This window comes from Fistularia commersonii, chromosome 13 (assembly GCF_037954325.1).
Source record: "Fistularia commersonii isolate RoL2024-O1a breed Wild chromosome 13, RoL_Fcom_v1.0, whole genome shotgun sequence".
Lineage (NCBI taxonomy): Eukaryota > Metazoa > Chordata > Actinopteri > Syngnathiformes > Fistulariidae > Fistularia > Fistularia commersonii.
The window spans coordinates 15,962,431-15,989,059 of NC_141296.1; the positions used below are offsets into that span (position 1 = coordinate 15,962,431).

General features: G+C 56.5%; 3 protein-coding genes and 1 non-coding gene across 6 annotated transcripts; 3 read left to right on the plus strand and 1 right to left on the minus strand.

The window, feature by feature from the left end:
* Window positions 1–1,765: 1,765 nt before the first annotated feature.
* Window positions 1,766–7,844, plus strand: cfap96 (cilia and flagella associated protein 96). The gene is made up of 10 exons (XM_086158336.1): window positions 1,766–2,193; window positions 2,305–2,442; window positions 3,102–3,177; window positions 3,721–3,906; window positions 3,978–4,129; window positions 4,819–5,858; window positions 6,054–6,129; window positions 6,773–6,840; window positions 7,010–7,097; window positions 7,664–7,844. The coding sequence occupies exons 1-6, from the start codon at window positions 1,916–1,918 to the stop codon at window positions 4,871–4,873; spliced, it is 885 nt and encodes a 294-aa protein (XP_086014462.1). The 5' UTR covers window positions 1,766–1,915; the 3' UTR covers window positions 4,874–5,858; window positions 6,054–6,129; window positions 6,773–6,840; window positions 7,010–7,097; window positions 7,664–7,844.
* LOC147227991 (small nucleolar RNA SNORA74) lies at window positions 6,443–6,641 on the plus strand. Its single transcript, XR_015107063.1, has one exon. It is a non-coding gene; the product is annotated as a small nucleolar RNA SNORA74 (small nucleolar RNA).
* Window positions 7,845–8,341: 497 nt separating the features above from the next.
* hvcn1 (hydrogen voltage-gated channel 1) lies at window positions 8,342–11,407 on the plus strand. Of its 2 annotated transcripts, XM_086158337.1 has the most exons (6): window positions 8,342–8,614; window positions 9,334–9,537; window positions 9,823–9,927; window positions 10,001–10,232; window positions 10,767–10,879; window positions 11,015–11,407. In XM_086158337.1, exons 2-6 carry the CDS (start codon window positions 9,364–9,366, stop codon window positions 11,069–11,071), a joined length of 681 nt encoding a protein of 226 aa, XP_086014463.1. In that variant the 5' UTR covers window positions 8,342–8,614; window positions 9,334–9,363; the 3' UTR covers window positions 11,072–11,407. The 2 variants fall into 2 exon arrangements, with proteins under 2 accessions (XP_086014463.1, XP_086014464.1); XM_086158338.1 differs by lacking the exon at window positions 8,342–8,614 and having other exon boundaries at window positions 8,746–9,537.
* Window positions 11,408–12,880: 1,473 nt separating this feature from the next.
* On the minus strand, window positions 12,881–26,598 carry mtr (5-methyltetrahydrofolate-homocysteine methyltransferase). 2 transcript variants are annotated; one of them, XM_086158335.1, is made up of 33 exons: window positions 26,442–26,598; window positions 25,759–25,970; window positions 25,224–25,313; window positions 25,012–25,081; window positions 24,823–24,915; window positions 24,394–24,500; window positions 23,656–23,715; window positions 23,475–23,569; window positions 23,288–23,388; window positions 22,852–22,913; window positions 22,566–22,633; window positions 22,094–22,173; window positions 21,152–21,264; window positions 20,579–20,719; window positions 19,749–19,934; window positions 19,379–19,558; window positions 19,099–19,215; window positions 18,723–18,863; window positions 18,527–18,616; window positions 18,303–18,455; window positions 18,094–18,201; window positions 17,905–18,005; window positions 17,429–17,496; window positions 16,814–16,934; window positions 16,646–16,727; window positions 16,426–16,524; window positions 16,104–16,179; window positions 15,640–15,795; window positions 15,168–15,352; window positions 14,715–14,909; window positions 14,198–14,390; window positions 13,827–13,939; window positions 12,881–13,651 (listed from the first exon to the last, which is right to left on the minus strand). In XM_086158335.1, the coding sequence occupies exons 1-33, from the start codon at window positions 26,467–26,469 to the stop codon at window positions 13,562–13,564; spliced, it is 3,774 nt and encodes a 1,257-aa protein (XP_086014461.1). In that variant the 5' UTR covers window positions 26,470–26,598; the 3' UTR covers window positions 12,881–13,561. The 2 variants fall into 2 exon arrangements, 1 of the variants encoding a protein (XP_086014461.1); XR_015107025.1 differs by lacking the exon at window positions 17,429–17,496 and having other exon boundaries at window positions 26,442–26,597.
* Window positions 26,599–26,629: the final 31 nt, after the last annotated feature.

Sequence of the window (26,629 nt, forward strand, 5' to 3'; positions counted from 1 at the left end):
GGACGGTCTGGTAAAGGAATCTGAGGGGAGGATGAAGGACAAACCCGGAGCTAACCTGGACGATTCCTCTCACCCCCAGCAGCTCTTTCAGCTGGTGGACCATCCCATCCATTTCATCCAGGGCACAACCCTACGCTTCAGACGCCCCTTTGTGCCCGCGGCCTTCAGACTGGACGGCACAGCTCTGAGCGGCCGGCTGGGTCTGCACCTCCAGACCGTCCTCTTCACCATCTATCCTTCTGGAAGGCTCCGCAGCCCGGCCCGGATGAGGATCGGCACCTCCAAATCCAAGACCACGGCGCTCCACCGGAGACGGGTGGAATGTCCAATATCGGGTCGGGGAAGAGGTCCTGCCCCGAGAGGAAGACTTCAAGTATCTCGGGGTCTTGTTCACGAGCGAGGGAAGGAGCGGGAGATGGACGGGCCGATCCGCGCCGATGCCGACTCTGTACCGGTGTGTCGTGGCGAAGAGGGAGCCGAGCCAAAAGGCGAAGCTCTCAATTTACCGGTGGATCCATGTCCCACCCTCTCCTTCAGTACGGTCACGAGCTGTGGGTAGCGACCGAAAGAACGAGATCACCAATACAAGCGGCAGAAATAAGTTATCCTCCCCTGAGAGATAGGGTGAGAAGTTCAGTCAGCCGGGAGGAGCTCAGTAGAGTTGCCGCTCCTCTGCATTGAGGCGAGTCGGACGAGGAGGCTCCAGCATCTGGTCAGGATGCCTCCTGGACGGGGAGGTGTTCCGGAGAAGTCCATCTGGGAGGAGACCACGGAGAAGACCCAGGACACGCTGAAGAGACTATGGATGGATGGATGGATGGATTGATTTATCCTTTGGGCTCTGTCCTTTTAAGGTCTGACATGTTTGGGTGTCTTTCAGAAAATGGAAATATAATAGAAACACATCCAGGGGACTTTAATAAATAAAATCCAACGGTTAAACCTTCTGAATGATAGATAGATAGATAGATAGATAGATAGATAGATAGATAGATAGATAGATAGATAGATAGATAGATAGATAGATAGATAGATAGATAGAATACCTGCAGCAGATCCCAGCTGCTGCAGAGTAAATAGGACCAAATGAAGGCCTTTATTTAAAGGGAGTGGGCAGCAAGCTGTGCTCTGTGTGTGTGTGTGTGTGTGTGTGTGTGTGTGTGTGTGTGTGTGTGTGTGTGTGTATTACAGCATAACTCTCTCTTGTCCATCCACTGCTCAAAACAGAAAATTGAATGTTTTGATGATTCTAAATTGGTGCAACAACAATGTGATATTTCCCTTTGCTGTTGAATAAGTCGTGTTGCCATGGAAACGGGTCACAATATTTGTATTCCTCATATTCTCTTCATTCCTGCAAAGTTGCTTCCTGGTGGACTTCAAACTCCTGTCAGTCCTTGTCTACAAAAGTCCTCTAGATACCTGGTCTCATCTGTGCACCTTCTCAGGGTGTCAGGTGGAACGTCTCCCCTAACACCCTGGGGTCAGGTGTTTGTGTTGCCACGGTAACTGGGGAGGCATTGTTTACATAGACAGGGCTGTGAACAGGACCATCTGTGCGTGTGTGTGTGTGTGTGTGTGTGTGTGTGTGTGTGCGTCTGTCTGTCTGCACCGCCAGATGAGATGAAGACTGACATGGAGCGTCTCGGTGTCTTCAAAGAAATGAGCTACATCTCTCTTGGAGACAAATATAGACCGACAACCAACCGTGAGCATCTCACCCGTCTTCCTCTCACTCAGGCTCCGTCTCTTCTTCCTCCCCTTCTTCCTCCTCATCCTTTTCTCCCTCTGCCTGGTTTTCCTCCTCTGTTGTGAGCTGGCCTTGAAAACCTGTAAATTCAACGGTCACCAGGCTTCAGGCCAGCCTGGTTCTGCCCGAGGCCAGGAGAGTCCAAACCCTTTCATTGACGCCGCGATGGAAGTTCTCCTGGCTTTTCCGGAGTGCTGTGCTGTCAGTGTGTTTTCTGGAAGCCCAGGTGCGACGGAGCCGACGCGCCGCGGCGCTCAGCTCCAGGCGGGTCGTCCCAAACGGCGGTGTGCTCTGCAGAGCGGCTTCTTCGACACCTCCTTCAAACGGCTCTTTGAAAGCGAGGCGCTGAGTGACCCGCTGAGACGGACCCGGCAGGAGCGGCTTACGCAGGCCAAGAGGAACCTGGGCAAGGCCTTCGTTCCTTGCGGTGCCATGAAAAAGCCGTGAGAACACACACACACACACACACACACACACACACACACTGTCCGTAGAATTGAAGCCCATCCTCGCGCCACTGACAGAGTGTGCGTGGTCCCTCTGTCCACCTTCAGGTGTGGTTCGGGTAGCTTCTATGGGACTTCATCAGGACCGGTCCAGGCCATGAGTCCACTGACGGCCCCTCGAAGACCCCATCGCTCGCCCGGACGCAACATCCTCACCTCCCCCGGCAAGAAAGGCAGCGGTTACAGGTTCACCCTCGCCTAGCGGCCAGTTTGTGACGCCAGCTCAACCTCCTTAGGGCTGAGCTTCTGTGTGACGGTGGAGAAGACCTGGCTTTGGAACAAATGTGTCCTCCACCAAGGCCAGGGTGGTTGTTCCCGTGTGGTGACGAGGTACACCGATGAATAGAGGTCCTCCTTGTCGTCATCCGGCTCTGGCCTGCCTTCACGCAACGATGTCCTCCAACAGCTCCGTCCTGCTCAGCCGATTAGCGTGACGTTCATGTGTTCATGTCCGGGATGTCTCAAGAATGCAGTCAGTACAGACACGTCCAGAGAACATGTCCATCTCTGGGGGCTTTTACCGATGTTATTTGTGAGCATTGCAATTCTCGTCCTGTGCCGGCTCTCCAAAGTCTCCCCTCATGCTCAGAGCATCTCCTCCATTTCTGCTGCTCACGTTTTAAACATCTTCTGTAAACAGCCGGGTGAATCAGCTTTGGTGAACTTCTCCATGTTCTTACCAAACAGGCAGTTGCGCAAGTGTTCCGCTCAAATACTTGACCTGTTTTTGGCCCCTGCAAACATAGACAGTAGTTTTCTTGTCCAACCCCTTGGATAACCATCTGTCACCTCCTCACAGGGGTTTTCTTTGGCCGGCTCAGTAAAATAAGATCTTCTCTCCGCAGCTATCCCAACGTGACACTGTCCAGAGTGGCCTTTTTCACCTCGGACCCCTATGACCGTCCCAGAGAGGTCCTGAAGGTAAAGCTTCAATCTCCTCCAGCGGACTTTAGGCCGGCTTGAAAGAACAAGCGATTGGTCGGAGTTTAAGGACAGCTAAGACTTTCTGGTGGACACAAAGCTCATCCGGGAGATGACGTTCAGAGGTCACGGAAATGACACGGTCACACAAAACCCTGAGGTCAACAAACAATTCTAGAAGAGGGCAGAGGCGACGGTCAAAACCAGGCCGCCGGCCAAGGTTCGAGTTCTGTCCAAGTTCTGTAACCCTAACCGTTCCAGTGACCACCTACCCTGATACCACCTGACGTGCGGGAAGATGTGCCACCACATGGCGACCAAGAAGAAACATATTTATTGAATGGCGGTCGGTGGTTTTGCTGCATATTACCGGGTTTGCGTTGATATAAAATGAGCATTAGCGCCTGTAAATAAGGTGGCGTTCCATGTTGTTGTCGTGACCGGTGAAAGTTATGCTTCCCGATAGCCGAGCTGTTTCAGAGTTGGTGATGTGACTCTTTAGCTTGTGGAGTAAAGTTCCTCCTTTGTGTCGACATGAAACAGAAGGAGGCTGAAATCGGTCGCTCCAAGTTAAAGGGAGACTCCTTCAAGCTCAACCTCCACCCCAGAGACTACTTCCAGGACAACCCCTACCGCAGTGACAGGCCACCCCCACCGGCACGGAGGCCTCGCCCACCCGCGCAGGCATCAGGCCTTGCTCCTTTCAAGCCCCCGTCCCCCAACAAACGGGTGAGTATGTCCACGTCGGACGGCGGAACCGGGCAGTGGCGACCGTCGATGACCGTCTTTTGTCTCTTTAGATCGGAGGCACATTTGACGCTTATCCCTTGCATTCTGCCGATCCCTACGCCGCCCGCCGCTCCAAGCCGGCCGGCCGGGTGCCGATCTTCCGTCCCGCTGCAGGTCCCAAAAGCACACCCGTGAAGAGCATCATAACGGTCAATGTCAACAGGTCAGATCGCCGTCCTCACACTTTATTCGGCGTTTCACCCGCAACTTTTTGTCAGAGAAAATAATTGCGGAGGATGAGACGTGACGAGCAAAACCTACTTGTGTGTTCACTCACAACACAATGGCGACGAGGTCGATGAATCCTCATTTGACCGGGGGATGGCGACCCGCTCCAGTCTCTCCGACCAGAAGACGTGCGGTGTTAGTGCCCGTCTCCCTCTGATGCAGAGCGTTTACATCTCAGATTTAAACACGGGCCTGATTCCCATGCAGCGGCGCTTCACGCTCGGTCGACACTGAAGACTTACTGCGGTCTTTGTATTGAACTTCCACTGATAGCTTAGTGCCACTAACATGAGAAACAGTTCAATGACAACTACAATGAGACTAATTGGGCCTGCTGGAGGCTCTCTCCTCCATGTCGGGTGTTTAAAATAATAATAACGCAAGACTTGCTTAGCAAAAACTCAAAGGAAGGGATTGACGTGCTAACGGCGCTGTCGTTAGGTGAGGACAAAAGAGCAACTTTTCGGGATTTACCTGGATTAGAATGTGAAAAGGTGAAGACAAACTTCTCAGAATATGAAACAAAGGAGTGAAACCTGTTGGATCGTGTGGAAACCGAGGAAGGACGCCCGGGTTTGATGACACAGTTTTAAATCCCATTTTACATGTGTTCTGCTGTTTCAGGCGTCTCCACTCTGCAAACTACATGTCAGCCATCGCCCCTGTATTGACTCTCTGACTTGGTTATTACGATGCTCCACGGATCGCGAAACTCTCCACGCCTCCTCTGGATCCATGGCCCTTCGGTAGCTTGTGCCCGTAGCCTGTCCAAGTGTTTTAAACCGTTGAAAATCCAGGGCTCTTTTGCAGAAGAAAAAGAGCAGGCTTGGTTTATGTGTTTTTGGTGTGTTCCACAAACACACCACACAAATGTAAGAACTCATAAATCCCTGAAAACATTATTGCACATCTTTTTTTTCTGTTTACCTGCTTTTTTTTTATTCAATTATCTACGCGCTACGTCATCTTCCCACGTGACGTCTCCGGGGCTCCGCCTCTGTTTCCCACAATCCCGCGCGGCGGCCGTGCCTATATAAAGGCCCGCGTGGCACGCGCTCAGCCTCTGCGTCCTCCGACCGGCGAGCCGCCATGACGCCGCGAGGAGCGGAGGTTAGCATCCGCCGCCGGTTAGCCCGTCCTGCGGTACGAACAGCGGCTGCGCTTTCATCCCCGGTGTTTCCCTAAAAACGAACTCACAATGACAAAGCATGATTAAGTGTCGCTACCGGAGCTCGGACCCTCCGGGGCGTCTGGCGTCCTGAAGCTAAGCTAGCAGCTCGTCCTGGGGATGTGGCTAACTCGGCTAGCACATGGTCCCGGAGCCCCGCGCGCCGCCTGGACTCTCAGAAAGCACCGACACTCAAACGTTAATCCACCCACGAGCGGACATGTCCAGCGTACATCCTGCTCAGATTTATTTACATAACTGGGATTCGATTGTACACTTCAACTTCTATTGAACGGTTCAAAGTGATGTCCTCCCGGAAATGGCCAATTGTTTCGGCCCCACCAGTCAATGGAGCAGCGTGGAGTCCTTGGACCTTCTCTGACCGGAGCATCCTTCTCCTCATGGATCTCCTCTTTGGACCAGCGAGGCGCACTGGATGTCTGAGGAGGAACCCTGCGACGGCGACCTGGGATGAAGAGCAGCCTCTGGTCCAGAGGTGTGTTTACAGGTTTACTTTTAATTGGGTTAACATTTCCATATGGAAACTTATAAGAAGAACGGCCAAACAGGATGGTTCTTAGGACCTGTTTAGACTTAATAGGATGAATTGGGTGCTAAATCCAGAGAAAATGAAGCACATCGTGAGTTTGATGATTGAGCCGTTGGACAGGAAATTCTATTGATGTTTCAGAAACCCTGGATACCTGGCGACCCGAGCACGTAAGCCCAGGGCCTGAAGTGACCTCGGACCCAGGAGTCGGCCCACGGTAGGTCCGCATGTGATCTTTGCTCTAAGGATTCGTCCCTCACGTTGGAATGTGTTTACCGAAGGTGTCCTAGAGCAGTGGTCCCCAGTTCCCCAAAGAAAATCTCTCTGGGTACAAGTTATAGTTTTCGCCTTACTGCCGCACTTCATATTGTAAAGTGTAAGTGTCATATTGGGATTGAATACTCTGATCGGACTATTTTTTATTACGGGAACTCCTACGCCTCCATCCAATCCGGAAACACTTTCATGCATAAAACTGGTTCCTGGTACAATTCAGGTCGGGGACCACTGTCCTAGAGGACCGGTGGCGACCCAGCTCTAAGTCAGCTGTCCAGGCATGGTGTCTGGCTCAGTGTTACAGTGCTGGGAGAGGAAGTCTCTGCCGGCGACGCTCGGCTCGACACGATCTGTTATAGACCTTGTTGCCGCCGAGCTGCCGCAGAGCGAGGCTCCTCGAGAGTGGCCCGTTCTGGAGTCCGTCGGGACGGGCCTAGTATGGGGCCACACACACTCCCGGGAGGCTGAGGAAATCGGCTTTTAGACCGCAGAACGATGGGACCCCTGAAGGTCTTTGAGGGTCACGACTTAGAGATGGCTAGACACTTAATGATTGCATGAATGTATTTGTTTCTTCTGCTCAGAACGGTCTGGATCGTCGGAACCTCCGGGCGGGCCGGGTGAAACACCTGTGATTGGAGGCTGGCTGGAGGTGAGCTCCAGTCACTTCTCGCCAAACATGCGCTTGATGCTGTGATGATCGCAATAAACACATCATGCAGACAAAGCCTGTGGTGACACGTCGACCTGAGCACATCTGCTGGGTCTGCGGTGAGCCCCGGTGCCGGCCGTGCCTTCTCTCAACAGCTGTCTTCTCCTAGGTCCGCTGGGTCAGAGGCCGAAAGCAGCTCCACTGATGGGCGGGAGCGCGGCGTGGAGACGACCTCCGGATGTCCACGGCGGGTAAAGGTGGGTCTTCTCGTGGTCTTTGGCTGAGCGTTCCAGGCCTGAGATCCGGCGCTCGTTGCCTCACTGCCGCTGTGGCGTGTGTGCGCTCAGCTGGTCGGACGCCACACTCGTGGAAATGGGTCGCTCAGACCTTGTGGAGGTGGTCCAGGGCCTGGAAGGGACACCCACGCACTGCTGTAGGATTTAGAGCATTGGAGGTGAACTTTGCAAACGATGTCAGTCCCGCTGTGTCGGCCTTCAGAACATTTGAGTACCTCCTGAATGCTCCCCTCCTCTGGAGAGGACCGGCCTCCGGGGGCGACCTTCATGATGAAGCGGCCCGTTGGCTGTCAGGTTCGTCGTCACGTTCTCCGCGAAGCCCAATCTCGTACTGCCATGCCGAAGAGCCGCTCCTCTCGGCTGGAATCTCAGAATTGGGAGAGAAAGCTCAGGTCTTTGGCACAGGTCCACGTGAAGACCTTTCACCAGGGCCTGACTCAAGACCTGATACACTGATGGTCGTCTGGATGGAAATGGAGGAGGAGGAGGAGGAGGTCACTGTTCATGCGGTCTTTGTCTTCCCACAGTGTCGTACGGAGCTCCTGGAGCCTCCGGACCATCTGAGCCTGGCCTGGAGCCTGGGGTTCACCTTCAGCCTCCTGGGTTCTCCGCTTGCTTCTCCTCGCCTGTCTCTCTTCTGCAGAAAGCCAGATCTTTCCCTTTTATGTACATTTGACAAATAAAAGATCTGAACCACCTTCCATAAAAGCCTTCCTTATTGAATGAACCCGCAGCTCAACACGGGCGACCTCAAAGCTGGTCGAGGTTGAGTGACCAGGTCTTCTAAAACGGGCTTCGGACGCAGGTTTAACTTAGATGGTGGGTGTAATCGGGGTTAGACAGAAGGTCCGGAGCAGAGGAGCTCCGGCTCTGCTCGCCGCTGCTTTGGAGGCTGGTGGTCCAGAGCAGCGGCTGCCACAAACCATCTGATCGCAGGAGGCTCCTTCAACGGAAGGCAGTACTGATACACCTAGAACATCAGCTGGGCCTCTCCAGCGTGGAGCTGTGGCCCTGTAAAGAAGCGTTCGCTTCTTCGGCAAATGTTCTGAGAACCAGGAAGAGCTCCATTCCTGGGCTGAGTAGGCGTCCTCCACAGGTGTTTGGGCGCAAACATCTGCACACTTGAGTGACTGCTCAGCAGAGTGTGAGGGCACATCCTGCTGCAAGAAGCGCTCGGCGGATGCCTGGTGGAGAACCTGGAGAACCTCCGAGAAAAGCCACCCTGTGAGAGTGAGCTGATTGATCATAATTGATCTTTGAGCGTCCGAGCTGACAGACTCCAAGTGTGCTGGGAGAAGGAATCCGTTCCTGGAGGATCAACATCTCCGCGACGAAAGTCCACGGCCTTCTCGTGAGCGGAGACAGTCTGGGGCCTGGAAGGGGAGGCGGGAGGAGGAGGTCTGGCCTGCGGAAGGCGGGGTTTGAAGTCTCGACAGTGAAGATCCCAAAGTTGTGTCAGACCTTCTGGGGAGACGAAGGTAAGCAGCGGCGCCGCTCTCCGACGGTCGGACCGGACCGGACATATCCGGGTCCCAGCCGGTCCTCGGGTCCAGAGTAGACCCGGGTGTCGGCGGTTCGGTCGCGGGTTCTGTTCCTGCGAAATCTCCGGGCATCTGAGGGGGTTCGGGGCGGTCATGCGTCACTCCGACTTCTTCCGGAGGTTCTCCTCAGGTTCTCCTGGTCTCCTCCTGATCGAGGAGGACGTGAGGAAGCTCCAGAGATGAGGTCTCTGGAGCTCAGCGCCTCCCTGGAGGAGGACGGTGGACGGTGAGGAGGTCATGTGATCTGCAGTCAGCAATGCAGGCTGAATCCCTGCTGCGGGCAGAGCCTTCGTGGTGCCTCCTCATCTTCCGCACTGGAGAGGAAACGCCGGGCTTCTGCTTTCGTCTGCAGCGGAGCTCCAGCGGATCCCTCAGGATCCCTGTGGATCCCGGGCAGATCCTGCCTCTGGCCGCCCATGGGTGAACCTGCTGCTGCCGCACCCTCAGCCTCCTCCTGGCTGCAGGCCCGTCACGCTCCGCTTCCTCAACAACATGAGGAGCAGCTGATAAGCAGAAGTTGTGACAGATAGTCTGAACCGATGAAGAAATCCGAGGCGGTGGAGGTCACAGAAGAGCCGCCGGCCGAAGGAGCCGGAGGTCTTAGCGCTTTGACCCGCTTTGTCTTCTGAGGCGTCGCTTCTCTTTGTCCACCGCAGCCGAGAAGGTCGGAGGACGATCGTCACGCCATGGCCCGGTACCTCAGGTTCGTCACCGCCGTGGGCGACGAGCAGCCCGGCGAGTGGGAGGACGAGGAGCTGCACGCCGCCAGCGAAGACCTGGCTCCGGCGCGGGGACACTTTCCTCAGGGCCAGACCTTCAGGGAGGCCCTGCAGAGGCTCTACGGCTCCGAGCGCTTCCAGGTACGCCGGAGGTCCGGGTCTGAACTTAGAAACAAAGGTGGTTGTTCTTGCCGTGCGGCGCCAACAGGTAGGCGGGCGGGAGAGATAATGGATGAATGATGGCGTGGCCGGACGGAGAGCGAGATGGACCGAGGGAGGGTTGTCCCTCAGCCGGTTCCTTACGGGCTGAGGCCTCCTGACGGGCGTCAGGAGCGCGGGGCCGATGCGGACGTCGCGGTCCGAGACGTTGCTCATCATCTCCGGCTTTCTTTGCGAGCTCGCTAACCTCCTCGGACATCCCGACAGGTGCTGGTGGTGGTGCTGGTCATCCTGGACGCCTTCTTCGTTCTGGCCGAGCTGCTGATAGATCTGTCCGTCATCCAGCTGGAGCACGGCCACGCCGCCCCTGAGGTGAGGCCCGGAGGTGCCGCTGTCCTCCAAAGGCTTCTTCTAAGGCGGCTTTCTAAGGAGACCTCCCTCGCAGGTGTTCCATTATCTGAGCCTGGCGGTGCTCACCTTCTTCATGGTGGAGCTGGCCGGGAAGCTCTTCGCCTACCGCCTGGAGTTCCTCTACCACAAGTTCGAGGTGTTCGACGCTCTGGTGGTGGTGACCTCGTTCGTGTTGGACATCGTCTTCATCTTTCACGAGGATGCCTTCGACGGGATGGGGCTCCTCATCCTCCTGCGCCTCTGGAGGGTGGCCCGGATCATCAACGGTCAGTAACACCCGCGGCACCTCGGAGGACCTGCTGCCAGACACGCTCCCGGCGGGATCCGAGGCCCTCGCCGGAGGACGCCGAGAAGGGGCAGGGGTGAGGTGTTGAGGACGAGGAGAGGCGGCTCCAGGAGAACGTAATGAAGATGAGGAGGAGCCGCGGATCCGGCGGGAGCGGAGCCGATAGGAGGCTTTGAAAGTGAGAGGAGAAGGTTTCCGTTAGAGTCAGCAGAGGAAACAGGAAGTGCCGGCGCTGCTGCAGAGTCAGGGAAATTTCTGGAAAGGAAATGAGTGTTGAGGGCGTGCAGAGCGTGAGGAGCTCCTGGCTCATCCTGGATCTTCACAGCTAGAGCCCCGTCTATAGAGAGGACGGCCGGTGAAACCAGAGCGGGAGGAGAACTTGGGAGTGAGGTCTGATGGTGCTTCGGTAGTTTCGTAAGATCTCCGCGGAATATAGATCCCGAGTCTGAGATCCGGCACGCCGACATGGTCCATGTCATGTAGGTTGATGAGTCCGTCTCCTGTTGCTCTGCAGGAATCCTGGTGTCGGTGAAGACGCGTGCGGACCAGAAGATCCACAAGCTGAAGGACAGCTACGACCGCCTGGTTACCAGGATCACAGAGCTGCAGGCACAGAACGATCAGCTGGTAGGTTCTCCCTCTGTATGTGTGTGTGTGTGTGTGTGGGTGTGTGTGTGCGAGAGTGTGAACGTGTGTGTGTGTTTCCAAAGGTGGATACACATTGTTTTGTGGCTGAACCAGCTCTTCTCTTTGTTCGCTCAGGAGAAGGACAACCAGAAGCTCCGGGAGCTCCTGAAGAAGCACCACATCGACCTCTGAACCGATGGCCGACAAGAACCTCCCGAAAACCTTTTCTCGGTCAGCTTTCGGCCGCGCTACTGCCTCCTGGAGAACCCGATCTTCATCAGAAGAAGGCTTCCATATGTCTCCTCCAAACCCCTATCTTCTGCTCCATGTTCAGGGGACCCGCCCACCAGGCGGAGCTCCAGAGGAGAGCGTGGTCCAGGCCTGCTCGTGTGTCTGCATTGCTATGTTTGCCAGCCAGGTCCACCCATAGATCTGCTTCTCAGTGACCCCGAGGTCACGTTCCTCTGAAGCGGGTGAAGAACCCGGAGTGAATAAATGAAGGTCTGGAGCTTCCTGAAAGAAGGCGTGTGTCTTTGTCTACCCGATCAAACTCTGGGTTCTTTGCGTCTCCTGGCTTTGTGGAGGTCCTGGATGAGAGGCGGCGAGGATGGAGCGCGAGCGGCGGGTCTGAGGACGCTTTCGCTCTTCTGAAAGGAGAGCTCCTCGAGCACCGGCGGAGGAGCTCTCCTGTGAGGAGAAGAAGGCGGTGAAGTCAGCTCCTGGTCCTCCAAGAGCTGCCGGCGGGCGGCCGAGAAGAGGCCGCGAGCCCGGCTTTGCATCACAGCGGGGTGAGGACATCTCCATCAGCTTGCCGCTCGGATGTCAACATGAACTTCCTGTTTTGTCGCTGACACGGAACCGGCTCGAGGCTCCGGCCAGCAGGTGCGGTTGGAGGTCGGACACTGACGCCGAGGCCTCCTCCGGGACGGCCCGAGGGTCTTCGCCCGGAGAGCTTTGACGAGTCCTCTGGTCGGGGTTTCAAACACCACGGGGCCAAGTCTTCTCATCAAGTGAAGAGCATCTGTGAGCCACTGAGGTAGAAGGAGCCGCCGCTCCCCAGTGGAACCAGAAGAAGAGGCAGAAGATACTGAATAACGAACCAAACAAACGGGGGGTCGGCACTTCGATTCCCGACTCCTCCTGACGAGGAACGAGGGGGAGTCGGAGGGTCTGGACGAGGAGACGGCGAGGCCCACGGTCTCACGCCAGACCTTGTTTCAGCAGGTGGAGGAAGAGGAGGAGATGAAGAAGGAGGAGGCAAACTTTTAAGAGGTCGCTCCTCCTTCATCTCCCTGATGATTCAAGATGTTTGGACAATTGACTCCCGGTGTGTGTGTGCGTTCAGGACTGTTGGTGCAGAGTATTTCACAGGTTTCACATGGTTGGTCTTCACCCACCAGGTGGCAGCAGAGGACCACTCGGATCTTCTGCAGAGGGTTTTATCACAGGACTGACACGCTTGCTATGCAGACAGGGACCTCTCGTATGATGAATGTTCTAGCAGCGGCGCCTCGGCCAAACATCTGCTGGGCGATCACAGCTGGGTTCCTGGTCCACCAGAGATCAGGCAGATCTCTCCAGTCCTGTATCAGGGAGGTGGAGGCTCCCGAGACCCCGTGCAGCCCAGCTGCTCTGCAGCCAAGAAAGGGTGGAGGTCCATTCCTCAACTGGCTGAAGAACACGTGAGTCTCCTAACCGGGTGCAGCAGGCTGGATCTGGACCCTGTTGGTATCCAGCTCATGTGACCTTCTGAGGACCGCATCAGGTCCCTGGTGGTCTCGTGGGAAGGATTCAGCCTCTCACCAGGTTTGATTCCCAGTCAGGGAAGAGGTTCTCTGCTAGTAGAGCCTTCAGGTCTACATTCTCTGCATCTTCTCCTGGAGCACTCAGGGAAATGACCTGCTGGCACCAAGTTGCATTTACAGACATTTGAGTGTGTGTGTGTGTGTGTGTGTGTCTGACATGAGAAGGTCTGCGTCCCAGACCAGTAAGAAGCACAGAAAGGTTTGGTGTGTTTAATGAGTGTGAGTCCAGCCGTCTGTCCAGACCTGTTCCAGCAGCTGGAGATACAACCGGTCTTATCTGACCTCCAGAAAAACACCAGCAATAAAACAAAATACTGACACTCCTGATTGGCTGAGAGGAGGGGTCTATCCCTGCTGTGATTGGCTGAGAGGAGGGGCCTATCCCTGCTGTGATTGGCCCGCAGGAGGGTTCACCCTGGGCCGGCCCATCACTGAAGGCATGTGGAGATCTACATCCGTTCACCCTCTCACTCACAGTTCAGGCCAATTCAGGGTCTCCAGCATGTGTTTGGACTGTGGGAGGAACCCGGAGAACCCTGAGGAACCCCACGCAGACACCAGGAGAACACGGAGACTCCACACAGGGAGGAACCCGACCGGGGACCTGGAAGGAGGCCCCGCGTCGAAGACGTCCCGGTCCTCGTACCTTGATTGTGAAAGCACCCGTCTTCCGCCTCGGAGCGGCGGGCGGGCGGCGCCTCCTCCGTCGCCGTTGTGACGGTGCGTCAGTCGACCCCCGTCTGCCGACGGCGTTTTAACTCCCAAGGTTCACGGGGAAAATGTTTCAAAGCGAACCCGCGGCGCCGTCCACGGGAGCTCCGTGTGCGCGATAGCTGCGACGGCGAAGTCCCGAGGGGCCGTGGAGCCGCCGGCGGTCCTAGTCCTCGCCGCTGTAGCCCAGGACGGGGGCCAGCCAACGCTCCACCTCCTCCACAGGCATCTCCTTCCTCCGGGCGTAGTCCTCCACCTGGATCACACCGCACAGTCAAGGTTTCTTCTCCTACTCAACCGACCTCGTCTCTTCTAATACAGGTCCAATATTACGGAGTCGCCCGTGTTACCGACACCTCGGCGATCATCGTCCCGCCGCGGACCGAACCCTGGGAGACCCACGCGTTTAAAGGATTCAAAGGAGGTCGAACCTGCTCCTTGGTGATCTTCCCCACCGCGAAGTAGGAGGACTGGGGGTTGGAGAAGTAGAGCCCACACACGGAGGCGGCGGGCGTCATGGCCAGAGACTCCGTCAGGGAGATCCCTGGAGGCAGGAGACATTTCACCACGGTTTAACGTTAATCCCAGACAGGTGGGTCTCCTGGTGTGGGTGAAGGCCTCACCGGGAGGAGGGACGGTGTTTCTTCTAGGTCTGACTCACCGGAGAAGCACTAAACTGAAACGATCGGGAACTACAGATAACCTGGACTGAAGGAGACGCCGGCAAAGCGTTGCCACGCGCCGTGCTGTTCGGATCTCCGACGCTCCACGCGGAGAAGGAGGTTAAATGGAGAAGCCTCACCGGTCCGCTCCTCGATGGCCGCCAGCCTCCACATGGTGGTCTTCTCGGTGTGGTCAGGCTGGCTGGGGTACCCGGGCGCCGGCCGGACGCCCCGGTAGCGAACCCGGTGCAGGTCCGAGGGCCGCAGGCTCTCGTCGGCGCTGTAGCCCCACAGGTCCTTTCTCACCCGGGCGTGGAGCTGCTCCGCGAAGGCCTGCGGGACGAGGCGGAGGGACGGTGAGACCCGGGAAACGCAGAGCGAGGTCATCCAACCGTCGGACGCCTCTGGACTTGAAGGGTCACTTCCTCGCCAACGCGGCCCGTCGGCTCAGTCTGAGCCGACGCCCCGGAAGATCCGAGGATCTGAGGAATCAGACCGTCTGCCTATCTCCTAAAATCCTCCCTGACTCCTGACGCCCCCCCGTGAGCCGCCCCGGGTCTGGGTGCTCGGTCCCCTGAAGGAGGAACCCGCAACCTTCTCCCGCCGGCCCCGGTCCATCACCCGAGCGGCGGAGAAGGTGTCGGGAGGAGGACGGACCTCTGCCAGGCGGTCCGCCAGGGCTTTGACCATGATGCTGCTGTAGTCGTCCCCTCGGGCTTGGAAGTGCTGACTCAGCTCCTCGGCCCCGAACACCCCCACGGCAAAAAGCCCCAGGAAGTCCTCCACGCCGCAGTCCTGGGGGGCCACGAAGTCCGACAGGCACAGGTGGGGCTCCGGACCCTCCTTCTCCACCTGGACGCCGAGAACACACACACGCACGCGCCGCAGACACGGAGATGGTCAAGAACACGGGATACACTGATACAGTGCATCCATCAGCTTCACCAAAGACACACAGACACACACACACACACACACACACACACACACACACACACACACACATACATGGCCCTAACCAGACCAGCGGGTTGAGATCCTCGCAGGAGGATCCTTGGGCGAGGAACCCGGGTGCAGAGCCAGCGATACCTCCCGGATGTGGACGCTCACCTGCTGCCGTAAGCCGTGGAAGGTGGCGCGCGGCCTGGAGTCTCCGTCCTCGTACACGTTGATGTCGTCTCCGTCGCTCTGGGCGCGCCAGAAGCCCACCAGGCCTCGCCCGCGGACGCCGGAGCAGTCCATCATTCGGTTCAGCAGCCGCTGAGCGTCGTCGAAAACTCTCCGCGCCTCCTGACCTGCGGTGAAAAGACGGGGGCCGGGACGTCACCCGGCGTGTTGCGGACGGAGGAGGCCTCGGCCGGGACTTTGGGTGAAGGTCACATCGGCTTCAGCTTCAGCTTCAGCTCCAGGACCCAAAGCCTCGGATCGCCACGGCAGCGTTTGTGTTTGGATATGTGGGGTTTGTTATTATTACAGGCCGCAAAGACAGAATCTCTCCCAGGATTAAAGTTTCCCTGTTCCAGAGAAGGTCTGAGGACCTGAGCTGTGGAGCGTCACAGAGAAGGGCAGTCGGAGCTCCTACCGACGTTCTTGTCCTTGAAGATCTTGGGGAAGCCTCTGTTGGGGTATTTGCCTCTCAGCTGCCAGACGTCGAAGAAGGGCTTCCAGTCGATGAAGTCCACCAGGGTATGGAGGTCGTGGCACTCCAGCACTCTGCTGCCCAGGAACTGAGGACGCACTGACACACACACACACACACACACACATTTCCATGAGACCTCTGACAGAGTGTTTAGAGCCATTTCTTCCTGCAAATGAAAGTTTCCAAGTCTCAGTGTTCTCCACGGCTCTCCAGGGTTCCTGCAGAGTCTCCAGGGTTCCTGCAGAGTCTCCAGGGTTCCTGCAGAGTCAGGTCCCCCTGTATACTGAAACCCCAGAACCACTGCATACATGACAGAGGAAGGCTCATCGGTGACCGGAGATCCAGGCTGACCTCTGTGAGAAGCTGCAGGACCAGAGGTCTCCGAGACCAGAGTCCGGACTCACCTGGTCTGGGTGAGGAGATCCAGTCCAGCCGCAGGGCCTTCAGTCTGGCCTGAGACAGGGCCACGTAGCGACGGTCCTGGAGGAGACACAATCGACATGATGAGCACTGAAAACCCCGGGAGGCGCCACCGAAGAAGAAGCCTGGCCGGAGATGTTTGCGCCTGGCTTCTCAGGTCCTGTCACACAACGTTCTCGCGTGAGGGTCCCACACAGCCCTGAGGTTCTGAGTCTGATCGCATCCGGTCCGAGGTGCGAAACCGCCAGGAGAACACGAGCGGGATCTTGTGATTTCAGGACACACTCGTTCATACGGGTCCCGTACCTTCAGGGAGTCGTAGTGCTCCTGCCGGATCTCCTCGTACTCCTCCCTCAGCTCCTCCAGGTAGTCCTCCTTCAGCGTCTGGTCCAGCAGCTGGGAACACTGGGTGACCACATCCACAAGAACCCAGTGAGATGTCATTCCCAAAGCTTCTACCACAGCTTTATTCTGATGAACAATTCAAACACACACACACACACACACACACACACACAGCTCTTACCACTACGACGCTCCTGGAGGCATCCAGGATGTGGATGACAGGAGACATATACCGTGGTGCAATCTTCACTGCTGTGTGTGTCCTAACACACACGCACACAAACAGAACAACAGGTGAGATGTATGCATAAAAGTGAAAGTAATGTGTGTGTGTGTGTGTGAGCACTACTTTGATGTGGTGGCTCCTCCAATCAGAAGCGGGGTGGTCATTCCCAGCCTCTCCATTTCTTTGGCCACGTGGATCATCTCCTCCAGGGAGGGTGTGATGAGCCCGGACAGGCCGATCATATCTGCAGGAGAAGCACAGACCGTCAGCCCCGTCCAGGGCCGCTCCTGGATCCCGTCTCAGATACCGGCGCCGTCGGATGAAACTCTCCTCCCGACTCCCACGCGGTGAGAAACGGCTCGACGGCCGGCGGATAAAGACAGCAGTGAAGAAGGAGAGGTCAGGAGCGAGCGCCAAAGCAAAGGCAGCCGGCCAGCGCCATCCGGTGGTCGGTTTTCTGCACGACGCCCGGAACCAGCGACGGGCACTGGGCTCCGGCTGGAAGAGCGGAGGGAAACAACGGGGACGGGAACATCCGACCGTACCGTGTCTTTAAACCTCGGCTCGTGTTGTCTTTTTAAGAAACAAGCTTCAGAGAAATGTAAAATGTGATGGAATGAGCTGAAGTGACAGCGGAGGCATTTGTTTCAGGATAGGAGAGTGAAGTTTGCTGTTGGATCTTCAGTTGTGGACGCTTTGGGCCTAACCTGGGTGAGGAGGTGCGGTGTCTGAGGATACCTGCTTTGTGTGTCACAGCCTCCCTGAGGATCTGATCGCAGGGCACCATCACGCCCAGGTCGATGACTCTGAAACACAGCAGGCAGCCTGAGTTTTCCTCTGCACACCTTTACCTCTGACCAAGCCGAAGGGGATCCGCTCCACGTGGACTCTAAGCTCACTCCGTTCCTCCCGGGGGGTTTGTGGCTCATTTGGAGGTCATTTCCGCAAACCCTTCGGGCTCTCATAGACCGTTCTGACCTGTGGCTGAATGGGAGGTAACATGAAGGTAAACTCATCGCTGGTTTCAGACTCGTCCCGGAGCCGCTCGTGAAAATCACTCCCTGCTAACTGTCCTCGAACTTCTCGCTGATCAAGTGATGCTTGACGCAGAGCGGGGGAGACGGGAGTCGAACCGCCGACCTTCCGACACGCCGCCGCGTCCCGGCTCCCGAAATCCGATCGGAACTTCTGTCCGACTCTCCTGGCGGCCGTACCTGAAGTTGTTGCATCCCAGAACGACGCCGACGATGTTCTTGCCGATGTCATGGACGTCTCCCTTGACGGTGGCCAGGAGGACGGTGCCCTGATAGGGATCCTGGGACGGACAGGCGGACACATTCAGTGCGCCTTCTCTCGAAATAGATGATGCTTAGAGGAGAGGTCTTTCTGGAGGTGAGACTGACCACGTCCTCCGTCACGCCTGCAGACGCCATCATCTCCTGCCTCTCCTTCTCCATGAAAGGAATCAGATGCGCCACCGCCTTCTTCATCACGCGCGCAGACTTGATCACCTGCAGACGAGAGAGGTCTTCGATGCCGGCGCAAACCCGGGAAACGCCACAGAGGCCGCAAACCGCGGCCCGGCGCCACGGCGATGCCTCGGAGCCTCTACCTGCGGCAGAAACATCTTCCCGGCACCGAACAGGTCTCCCACCGCCTTCATGCCGTTCATCAGCGGGCCCTCGATGATGCGCAGGGGGCGACCGTAGCGCTCCACCTGAGCTCGGCATTCCTCCACATCCTGCACCACGTACTTCTCCACGCCCTGGTTTACACAGAGGACCCGGCTCAAACACTCCAGCTTTGTTCAGACAGAAGACCTCCGCCAGCCGTTACCTTGATGAGAGCGTACTCTAGCCTCTCCTCCACACTTCCCTCTCTCCACTCGTCCGTCTGGCCCGGCTTCTTCCCTTCTTTCACGTTGTTCTGATCACACAATAACACCGAGTCAGCTGCCGCTGTCAATAAGCGACGACAGCTGTTGTCTGGTGTGTGTGTGTGTGTGTGTGTGTGTGTGTGTGTGTGTGTGAACCTGTGCGTATGCCAGTAGCTTCTCTGTAGCCTCAGTGTCACGGTTCCAAATCAGGTTCTCGCAGAGCAGGAGAAGCTCTTTGTCAATGTCATCATACACCGGCAGGTTCCCAGCATTCACTATCCCCATGTCCATCCCATCCTAACACACACACACACACACACACACACAGAGTCATGCTGTCCCTCCCCCTCGAGATAGCTTAGACAGTCACTGGTCTCATCATCATTGCTATTATTGTGGTGTTTAAACACATAACAAGCCTTGGTTTGAGGCTGCCAGCTGATAAAAGCCTGAAATGTGAAGTGATGGGAAGAAATCTTACTATCAAGAAGTCCTAGTGGAGACCAGGACATAATACGAAGGGTTGTGTCACCTTGATGGCATGGTAGAGGAAGGCTCCATGCATGGCCTCCCTGATGGCCTCCATCCCTCTGAAGGAGAAGGAGAGGTTGGACAGACCTCCGCTCACTCGGGCTCGCGGTAACGTCTCCTGAACACCAACGGCACAAAATCAAACACGCCTGTCGTTGCGTCACGACTCGGAACGATGCATACGAAGGTCCCGTTTGGGTCCGACGGCCTTCTAACGTTTGAATGTGAGGTTGGACCGGCGCCGCGTGCGAGAGGCCACGCGGTCGGCGTCGCCGCGTCACCTTGATGATCCTGGTGGCCCGGATGAAGTGGACGGCGTAGTCGGCGTGCTCCTCCATGCCCGTGCCGACGGTGAGGATGTTGGGGTCGAAGATGATGTCGTTGGGGTCGAAGCCCAGCTCGGTGAGCAGCAGGTTATACGCCCGGGTGCAGATCTCCACCTTCCGCTGAGTGTCTGTGGCCTGCGCAGGACACACGCTTAAGCTCACTGCTGTTACGGAAGTGTGTGTGTGTGTGTGTGTGTGTGTGTGTGTGCGTGTTTGAACGAGCAACGCTTTGTTGATCCCCGAGGGGAGATTGGCGTGTTACGGCTGGGACAAGCCGGCGTCTTTCGGCGCCATTTTGTGTGTATCTGCGTGCGCGAGTGTCCACCTGTCCGTCCTCGTCGAAGGCCATCACCACCACGGCGGCGCCGTAGCGTTTGACCACCGCCGCTCTGGACAGGAAGTCCTGCTCGCCCTCTTTCAGGCTGATGCTGTTGACGATACACTTCCCCTGGCAGTTCTGGAGCCCCGCCTCGATCACGGTGAAGCTGGATGAGTCGATGCACAGCGGCACCTGCACACACACACACACACGCACACACACCATTGGGTCCCCTGACGTTGGCAGCGTTCACACGTGCACCTCCTCTCAGCGTCAGAGCGAGCAGATTATAACGGTCACTCCCTGTGAGCGGCCTTCTGTCTCGACCGGTCGGGGTACGGAGACTTCGGGGAGCGTCGTCTCCGTCCAAAACCCTGACCATCGGTTTGGTGATCATGCAAACGTCAAATCTAAGCAGTGAAAACGACGCGTTCCCCTGTTCTGAAACTTTCCCGGTCATTGAAGTCGTGTCTTGCTCTTCTGGCGTCTTTTTGACAGAACTGGTTTCTAGCTCGTGCTTGTCTCATCAGAGGTTTGATGACATAGTTTCCCCTTCCTGTGGGTAATTCCTGATTCTAGGTCAAGATGACGCTGTGTGCATTTGATGCTATGAATCTGCATCCGTCCCCGGGCGAAGGGCATTCCAAAGCCTCCTCTACATCTTTTTCACGGTTAAAATGCACGTGAGGCCAGAGGTAATCAAGAAAACGTTTTGAACATATAAAAGTTGTTGGACTTTGGATGAAACTCTTGTTGCTCTGGATTCAGAGGAAGTCAAATAGAAAAGTAAACCTCCTTGCCGGCATGCTCGACACACCGGCACGGAAGCTTCTTACCCGGGAGATATCCGGGTCGGAGGCGATGAGCCTGCAGAACCGGGCCATGGCTGAGGGGCCGTCCAGCATCCCTTCGTCCATATTGATGTCCAGCACCTGAGCCCCCATCTCCACCTGGGCCTTTGCTACACTCAGAGCCTCCTGGGAACACACACACACACACACACACACTTGACATCTTAGCCCCTGGAGATGACCACTTCATGCAAAACCCTCTCTTCTGTGGACTTGCATCATGTTGTGAGCTGATTGTGTCACACACAGGTGATGTTTGTCGCTATCATTCCCCAAACATTTCAAGAATTACACGCTCATTATCTTCAGGCTCTTCTGGCAGACAGGAATTGACCCGGATGAAACAGCAGACATGAACTCCTCGCAAATGAAGAGACAAATAATAACAAAACTGACAGGAAAATTAAAAGTAATTACTAGATCAAAACTCAGAAAATATAAAAATGATATATATTTCAAAGACACTACAGTTGAAAGTGTGAACACTGTTGTGATATAACTAACAACCAGGGCCTGGAATAAACAGCGAAGTGAACCCTTGGAGATCGGGGAGCCGACCTCATAGTTTCCTGCCATGATCATCTTGGCGAACCTGCGGGAGCCGGCCACGTTGCAGCGTTCGCCGATGTTCACAAAGTTGGTGTAAGGACCGATCTTAAACGGCTCCAGACCTGCAGGTGAGAGACACATACACATGTGTACAGTGTGTGTGTGTGTGTGTGTGTGTGTGTGTGTGTGTGTGTGTGTGAGTGGGTCCACAGTCAGAACCCTGTTCATTACATCCAACCACATTGAGGATCACACAGGTGTCCCTCAAAACATACATCTGTGGACATCTGATTTGTCGGTGTTGCGCATCAGCCACGCCGCCTATCTGGTGTGTTTGCGAACCAAGGAGCACCGACGCCTCGGCCGAGCCTGCCAGCGTCCCGAGTGTGTCTGCTCCGAGGCTTCGGGGACCAACGTGAGGCACACGTTGGAGAGATCCCGGGAAACGGAGCGCTGTGGGAGGAGCCTGGTCTGAAGGAGACCGTCATCGGGGGCCGAGGCGCCGTCACTGTAACGTTTAGATGGCGCCCACACTGAACTCCTGCACCCTGGACATCTTCAGCTCTGCCAGAAGGTGAGGGACAACGCCACGGTGGCCGCCAACACCGAGGCGCCGGTCCGCCGGGCCCGCGTCCTCACCCGGCAGCTCCACGCCAGGGAGGCGTGGACTTCGTTCCCCCGCCGAGAGAAACGACCCGGCTCTCTTCTGCCGCCGTCGGCCGGTGAGGCCGTGTAGCAAACAGCCGCTTCGGAGGACGCGGGCACGCCTAGCATGTTAGCGATGCGGTGGCCTCTGCTGGCACGCCCACGTCAGGCAGGTGGCACATGGCTCCATCCTAAAAGATGTGCCGGACGGACGGCTGGCTCTAAAGACATGGGCCGTCTGCACAGCCACAGACTAGGAGACCGGTCCTGGGTGAGCTGTGCGGCTGCGTTGTGTGTCGCCGTTACCTGACAGCCGCAGGTAGTCGTTGTGAACGTCAGCAGGAGGGGTTCTGGGCCGGCAGTGTCTGATAGCGTCACGTATAGCTCTGCGTGCGGGGGTGGATACACACACACATCAGATGAGAGCTGCGGCATCACACATCAGCAACAGCAGCGACAACAACAACAACAACGTCCTCATGCCGACACCGACCCCGGACTGAGCATCGATGGACATTCACCCGAGCCGAGCGGCCGGCAGAATACATGCGATCCTACAAGACGGCGGTTCTTTCCCTGCGGGATGAACTTCCAATCCCACCCAGTTTAGTTTGACCTTTGTTCATAGGATCTGTGCTTGTCTCGTCATCAGAGGTATTCGATTATTCACGTAGAATTAACATGTTCGGTTTGACCGTAACGGAGGAGTCACGAGGTTCGGCGGGTAAAACCCTCGGCCTCCTGCCTGCCGGAGTGCGGGTGTTGGTGGAGCTCAAACCTGATGTGGGCCGGAGTGGTTCCACAGCAGCCTCCCACGATGTTGACCAGGCCAGCCAGAGCAAAGTCCTGCAGACACACACCCACACACACACACACGTGATGGATGCACTGTATTAGAGTTGTTCAAAAAAATGAAAATGTAAATTAAATAATGAAATCCCCATCAATTATTGGTGTAGTTTCACAAATTATCTTTAGAAATTCAAAAGTTCTTTTCTCAAAAATAATGACCAATCAAAAAAAAAAAAAAGAATGAAAGAGCAATCGTCAGAGCAGTTCAGAACCTTCAGACTGGCTGCAGAAACTTCTGGAGTTTCATCATAGCCTCCGAATGTGTTGGGGAGACCTGAAGGTAGGACAAAGACAGAGTGTGTACATGCTGTCCCACGCAGGCCGGATCACAACTTCAGAAAAGCAGGCAGAGGGATGGGATTGGGTCCTAAGCTAAGCTACTGCTACGAGAACGCAGGATTTCCAAAGGGTGGCGCCGTCCGACAGAAGGCGTTAACGTCACACCGCGGCCTTTTACGTCGATACCGAAGATACCGAAGAAGAGCGCGGACGTTTTTTCCTTTTTCGTACGTTTTACCGAAATGGACTTTTCTTTGCGACCCCACTGAAGAAGCGGACGTCGTCCAGTCGGAGAGTCGTTGAGTTCACCCTGACCTCCACGCCCTCCGCTTCCTGCGGGCGTCCATGTGGGTCAGCTGAGCTCCTTACCTGCATTTGGGTAACAGATGATGAAGCTGGTCGTGCTTTTTCCCACAACCTCGATGTAGGGCCTCATTTCGCCGGCCCCGAGAGCGCAATTTAGACCCACGCTGCAACACAAAGCGCCAGGGTCATATCCCAAGTCCGTGCGCGCACGCCGCCGACGGACGCGGCTCCGGCGAGGCTCCGGACTCACCACAGGGGATTGGCGTGGGAGATGCTGATGACGAAGGCCTCGCCGGTCTGGCCGGACAGGGTGCGTCCGCTGCGGTCCACGATGGTGCCTGAGACCTGCGGGACAGGAGGGGGGTTGTGAGACCTGAGGCCGGCCAGGGTCGACACGTGCGAGGCGTCAATCGCCGAGCGCTCAAACCTACAAAGATGGGCTTCCTGCCATAGCCGTCCTCAAACAGCAGGTCGATGGCGAACAGGGCGGCCTGCAGGGGGACACACGGGCAGCGCAGGACTGAGCGGGGAGCCGCGGCGCCGACCGCCCGCTCAGCACAAAGTCACACATTTAACCTCCGGGCTTCATCTACGTCCGGCACATTCACCGGCGCGGCTCTCTGGAGGATTCCCCCTCCGGAGGGAACTCAGGGTGAACTGCCGGCTTCCTGAGCCTGCAACCGCCAGCCCTTTGTGAGCCGCTGCGGGTCGATGTTCTGCCGCCCAGGTCTTCAACGCTACGTACGAATGGACCCGAGAACCTGCCGAGCGGCTTCTCAACACACGCACGGCGCTCAGTCGCACCCGTCGTGTCCCTTCATTCTGCCATCTATTTTTATCCTTGTCGTCGTCCTAACTGTCTCTTCTATTTATATTTAGATTCATATTTATTGATATTGTCGCGCCGCTGTCACAAAAGAATATCCCCTCTGGTGGTCAATAAAGTATCTTACCTGAGTCACGTTCTCTGCTCGGATGCAGTCAGGGTTTACACAACCAGATGTTCCGCACTCACGGGGATTATCATATGTAATTGATCATAATAATTGACAAGAATCATTTATACTTTCTTCGGCGTCTTGCTCGACAAACGCTTGGCCTCCCGGGAGGAGGCGGCGATCCGACCGGGAATCTTGGTTTCCGAGGACGACGGTTCCTCATCATCCTACCTTTGCGTTGGCCGTGTCAAAGATGGTTTCCACCAGCAGGATGTCCACGCCCCCGTCCAATAACCCTCTGACCTGCTCCGAGTACGCTTCCACCAGCTCGTTGAAGGCTGCGACACACACACACACACACACAGATTACAGTGTCAATAAGTAACTCTGTATTGGAAATCGGAATCCAACTATTGATGAGATGAAAACCAATCGATAGCGGTCGGTGTGAATGTAACGAAGGCAGTGAACGTGGCGTCCTCTCCCTGTCATCGTTCACCAGCTTCCCTGGTTTCACCCCACATTACAAGAACGAGGTACTTCTAGAAGAAACAGTCCGTGTGCGTCGGCGGGCCTGTGATGGACCGCCGAGCCGTCCGAGCCGTCCGGCTGAAGCCACATGGATTCTGGACAAATGGAGGAACTAGAGGGAGGTCTTACAGATGTTCCTGAAGTCCGGTTTGTCAACGGACGGAGACATGGACAGGGTCTTGTTGGTGGGTCCCACGGCTCCTGCGACGTAGCGTTTACAGCCTGTTAACACACAAAGACACACACCGGTGTCACTCACGCTGACAAACACACACACACACACACACACACAAGCAGCTCGTGCTCAGGAGAACCTGCCCGTGAGCTCGGTGACTTCATCTGCTGCTCTCCTCGCCAGCTCGGCCGACGCCTTGTTGAGGCGATAGGCCTGCACACACACAAGGAGGATCAGAGGATCAGAGGATCAGAAGATCAGAAGATCAGAAGATCAGAAGATCTCCACGGAGCTGCCACTTTAAATGTGTGCACGCTGTACTGTCTGCTGCGAGTGTTTGTTCTAGCGGCCGCACCATGTGCTCCAGTCCATAGTCTGCCTGGGCGATGGACGTGCTGCTGAATGTGTTGGTCTCTATGATGTCGGCACCGGCCTGAAGGTACTCCTACACACACACACACACACACACACACACACACACAGGAGAGAGAATCAAAGCTGCAGAAAGAACCGGTCAGCTCTGGATGAAGGAGCTCCAGGCAGCAGCTCAGCGTCACTCAGCCCATGGTTGCATGACAGTTGGGAGCAGATGTTTGAGCAGATGTTGGGGACATCTTTGTCTTTAACTGCTGGACCAGAAACATCTCACAGAGCCTTTCTGAGCGGTCAGACTAAACCGGACAGCAGGACGCCTGCGGTCCAGATGATCGCCCGTCCGGTCTGGTCTGGTCCGGGCCAGATCTGCGGCCGGAGAGTCACGTCCTCTCATCGGACCTGACGAGATGCGATGATTTTCCAATTTCTGCTCGGAGAAACTTGTGAGGAACCCCTCGCCGTCACATCTCCGCCGCAACTCGGTCGGCCGAGCCGCTCGGAGATCCGGGTCCTACCTTGTGGATGGAGTAGACGACGTCCGGCCGGCTGATGCTGAGCAGGTCGTTGTTTCCCTTCAGCGGCAGGCGGTGCTCCCTGAACTCCTCGCCCCTGAAGTCCGCCTCGTCCAGATGGCGCCGCTGGATCATGGTGCCCATGCCCCCGTCCAGGACCAGGATCCTCTGCTGGAGAGACGCTCGCAGCTCCAGCTCCAGAGGACACCTGCCCGCTGCCGACGGGAGACATCCATGATGAGATGAGGGGATGTCAGGCCGGTCGCAGGGTTGCGCTCCCACGGTCCCGCTGAGGGAATCGGACTCCATCTCTGACAGAAGGATCAGTTCTGTGAAGAACACCGAGTGCAGGACCTGCCAGAAGCGTCCTTGGACCTTCAGAGAAGTCCCTTCAGGCCGCACCTCACACCCCTGGAGCGACAATACTGATCGTGTGAAGACTGTCGTGGAGGCTGGACAGCTGGAACATCTCCTCTTCCTGAGGACCTCATGGACCCCACAGAGCCGCTGCTGCTGCAGGCGCGGTGCGCGTGCGCGTGAGGTCAGGCCGGCACGCTGGAGTTACGTCATTGTTGTTCCATGTAATTACGGCGGAACACACACCCACACACGCGCACGCACACACACACACACACGTCCGCGATTCGGCGGCTAGCGGCGCCCTTAGCGGCCCGCTCTGAGCTCACCGTCCCGGGAGGAGAGCCGCGGGACCATGGCGGTCGGCGGCGGGTCGCTGCGTGGGGCGGGACGGCTCCACGGCTCCACGGCTCCACGGCGGACGGGACTTCCGGCGGACGAGAGTTCTGGTGGCTCGCCGCCGCTACACTTTACTTTCAGCGAAACTCGAGGAACATCCGGGACACCGACGATCAAC

Coding starts and splice junctions, on each gene's coding strand:
- cfap96 (XM_086158336.1), top strand. CDS start 1,916: ATGGAAGTTCTCCTGGCTTTTCCGGAGTGCTGTGCTGTCAGTGTGTTT. Junction 2,194..2,304: donor TGCGGTGCCATGAAAAAGCC/GTGAGAACACAC, acceptor GTCCACCTTCAG/GTGTGGTTCGGGTAGCTTCT. Junction 3,178..3,720: donor GTCCCAGAGAGGTCCTGAAG/GTAAAGCTTCAA, acceptor GACATGAAACAG/AAGGAGGCTGAAATCGGTCG.
- hvcn1 (XM_086158337.1), top strand. CDS start 9,364: ATGGCCCGGTACCTCAGGTTCGTCACCGCCGTGGGCGACGAGCAGCCC. Junction 9,538..9,822: donor ACGGCTCCGAGCGCTTCCAG/GTACGCCGGAGG, acceptor ACATCCCGACAG/GTGCTGGTGGTGGTGCTGGT. Junction 10,880..11,014: donor AGGCACAGAACGATCAGCTG/GTAGGTTCTCCC, acceptor TTGTTCGCTCAG/GAGAAGGACAACCAGAAGCT.
- mtr (XM_086158335.1), bottom strand. CDS start 26,469: ATGGTCCCGCGGCTCTCCTCCCGGGACG. Junction 16,728..16,813: donor GGAGGAGCCACCACATCAAA/GTAGTGCTCACA, acceptor CGTGTGTGTTAG/GACACACACAGCAGTGAAGA. Junction 15,353..15,639: donor CTTCAAGGACAAGAACGTCG/GTAGGAGCTCCG, acceptor TTTTCACCGCAG/GTCAGGAGGCGCGGAGAGTT.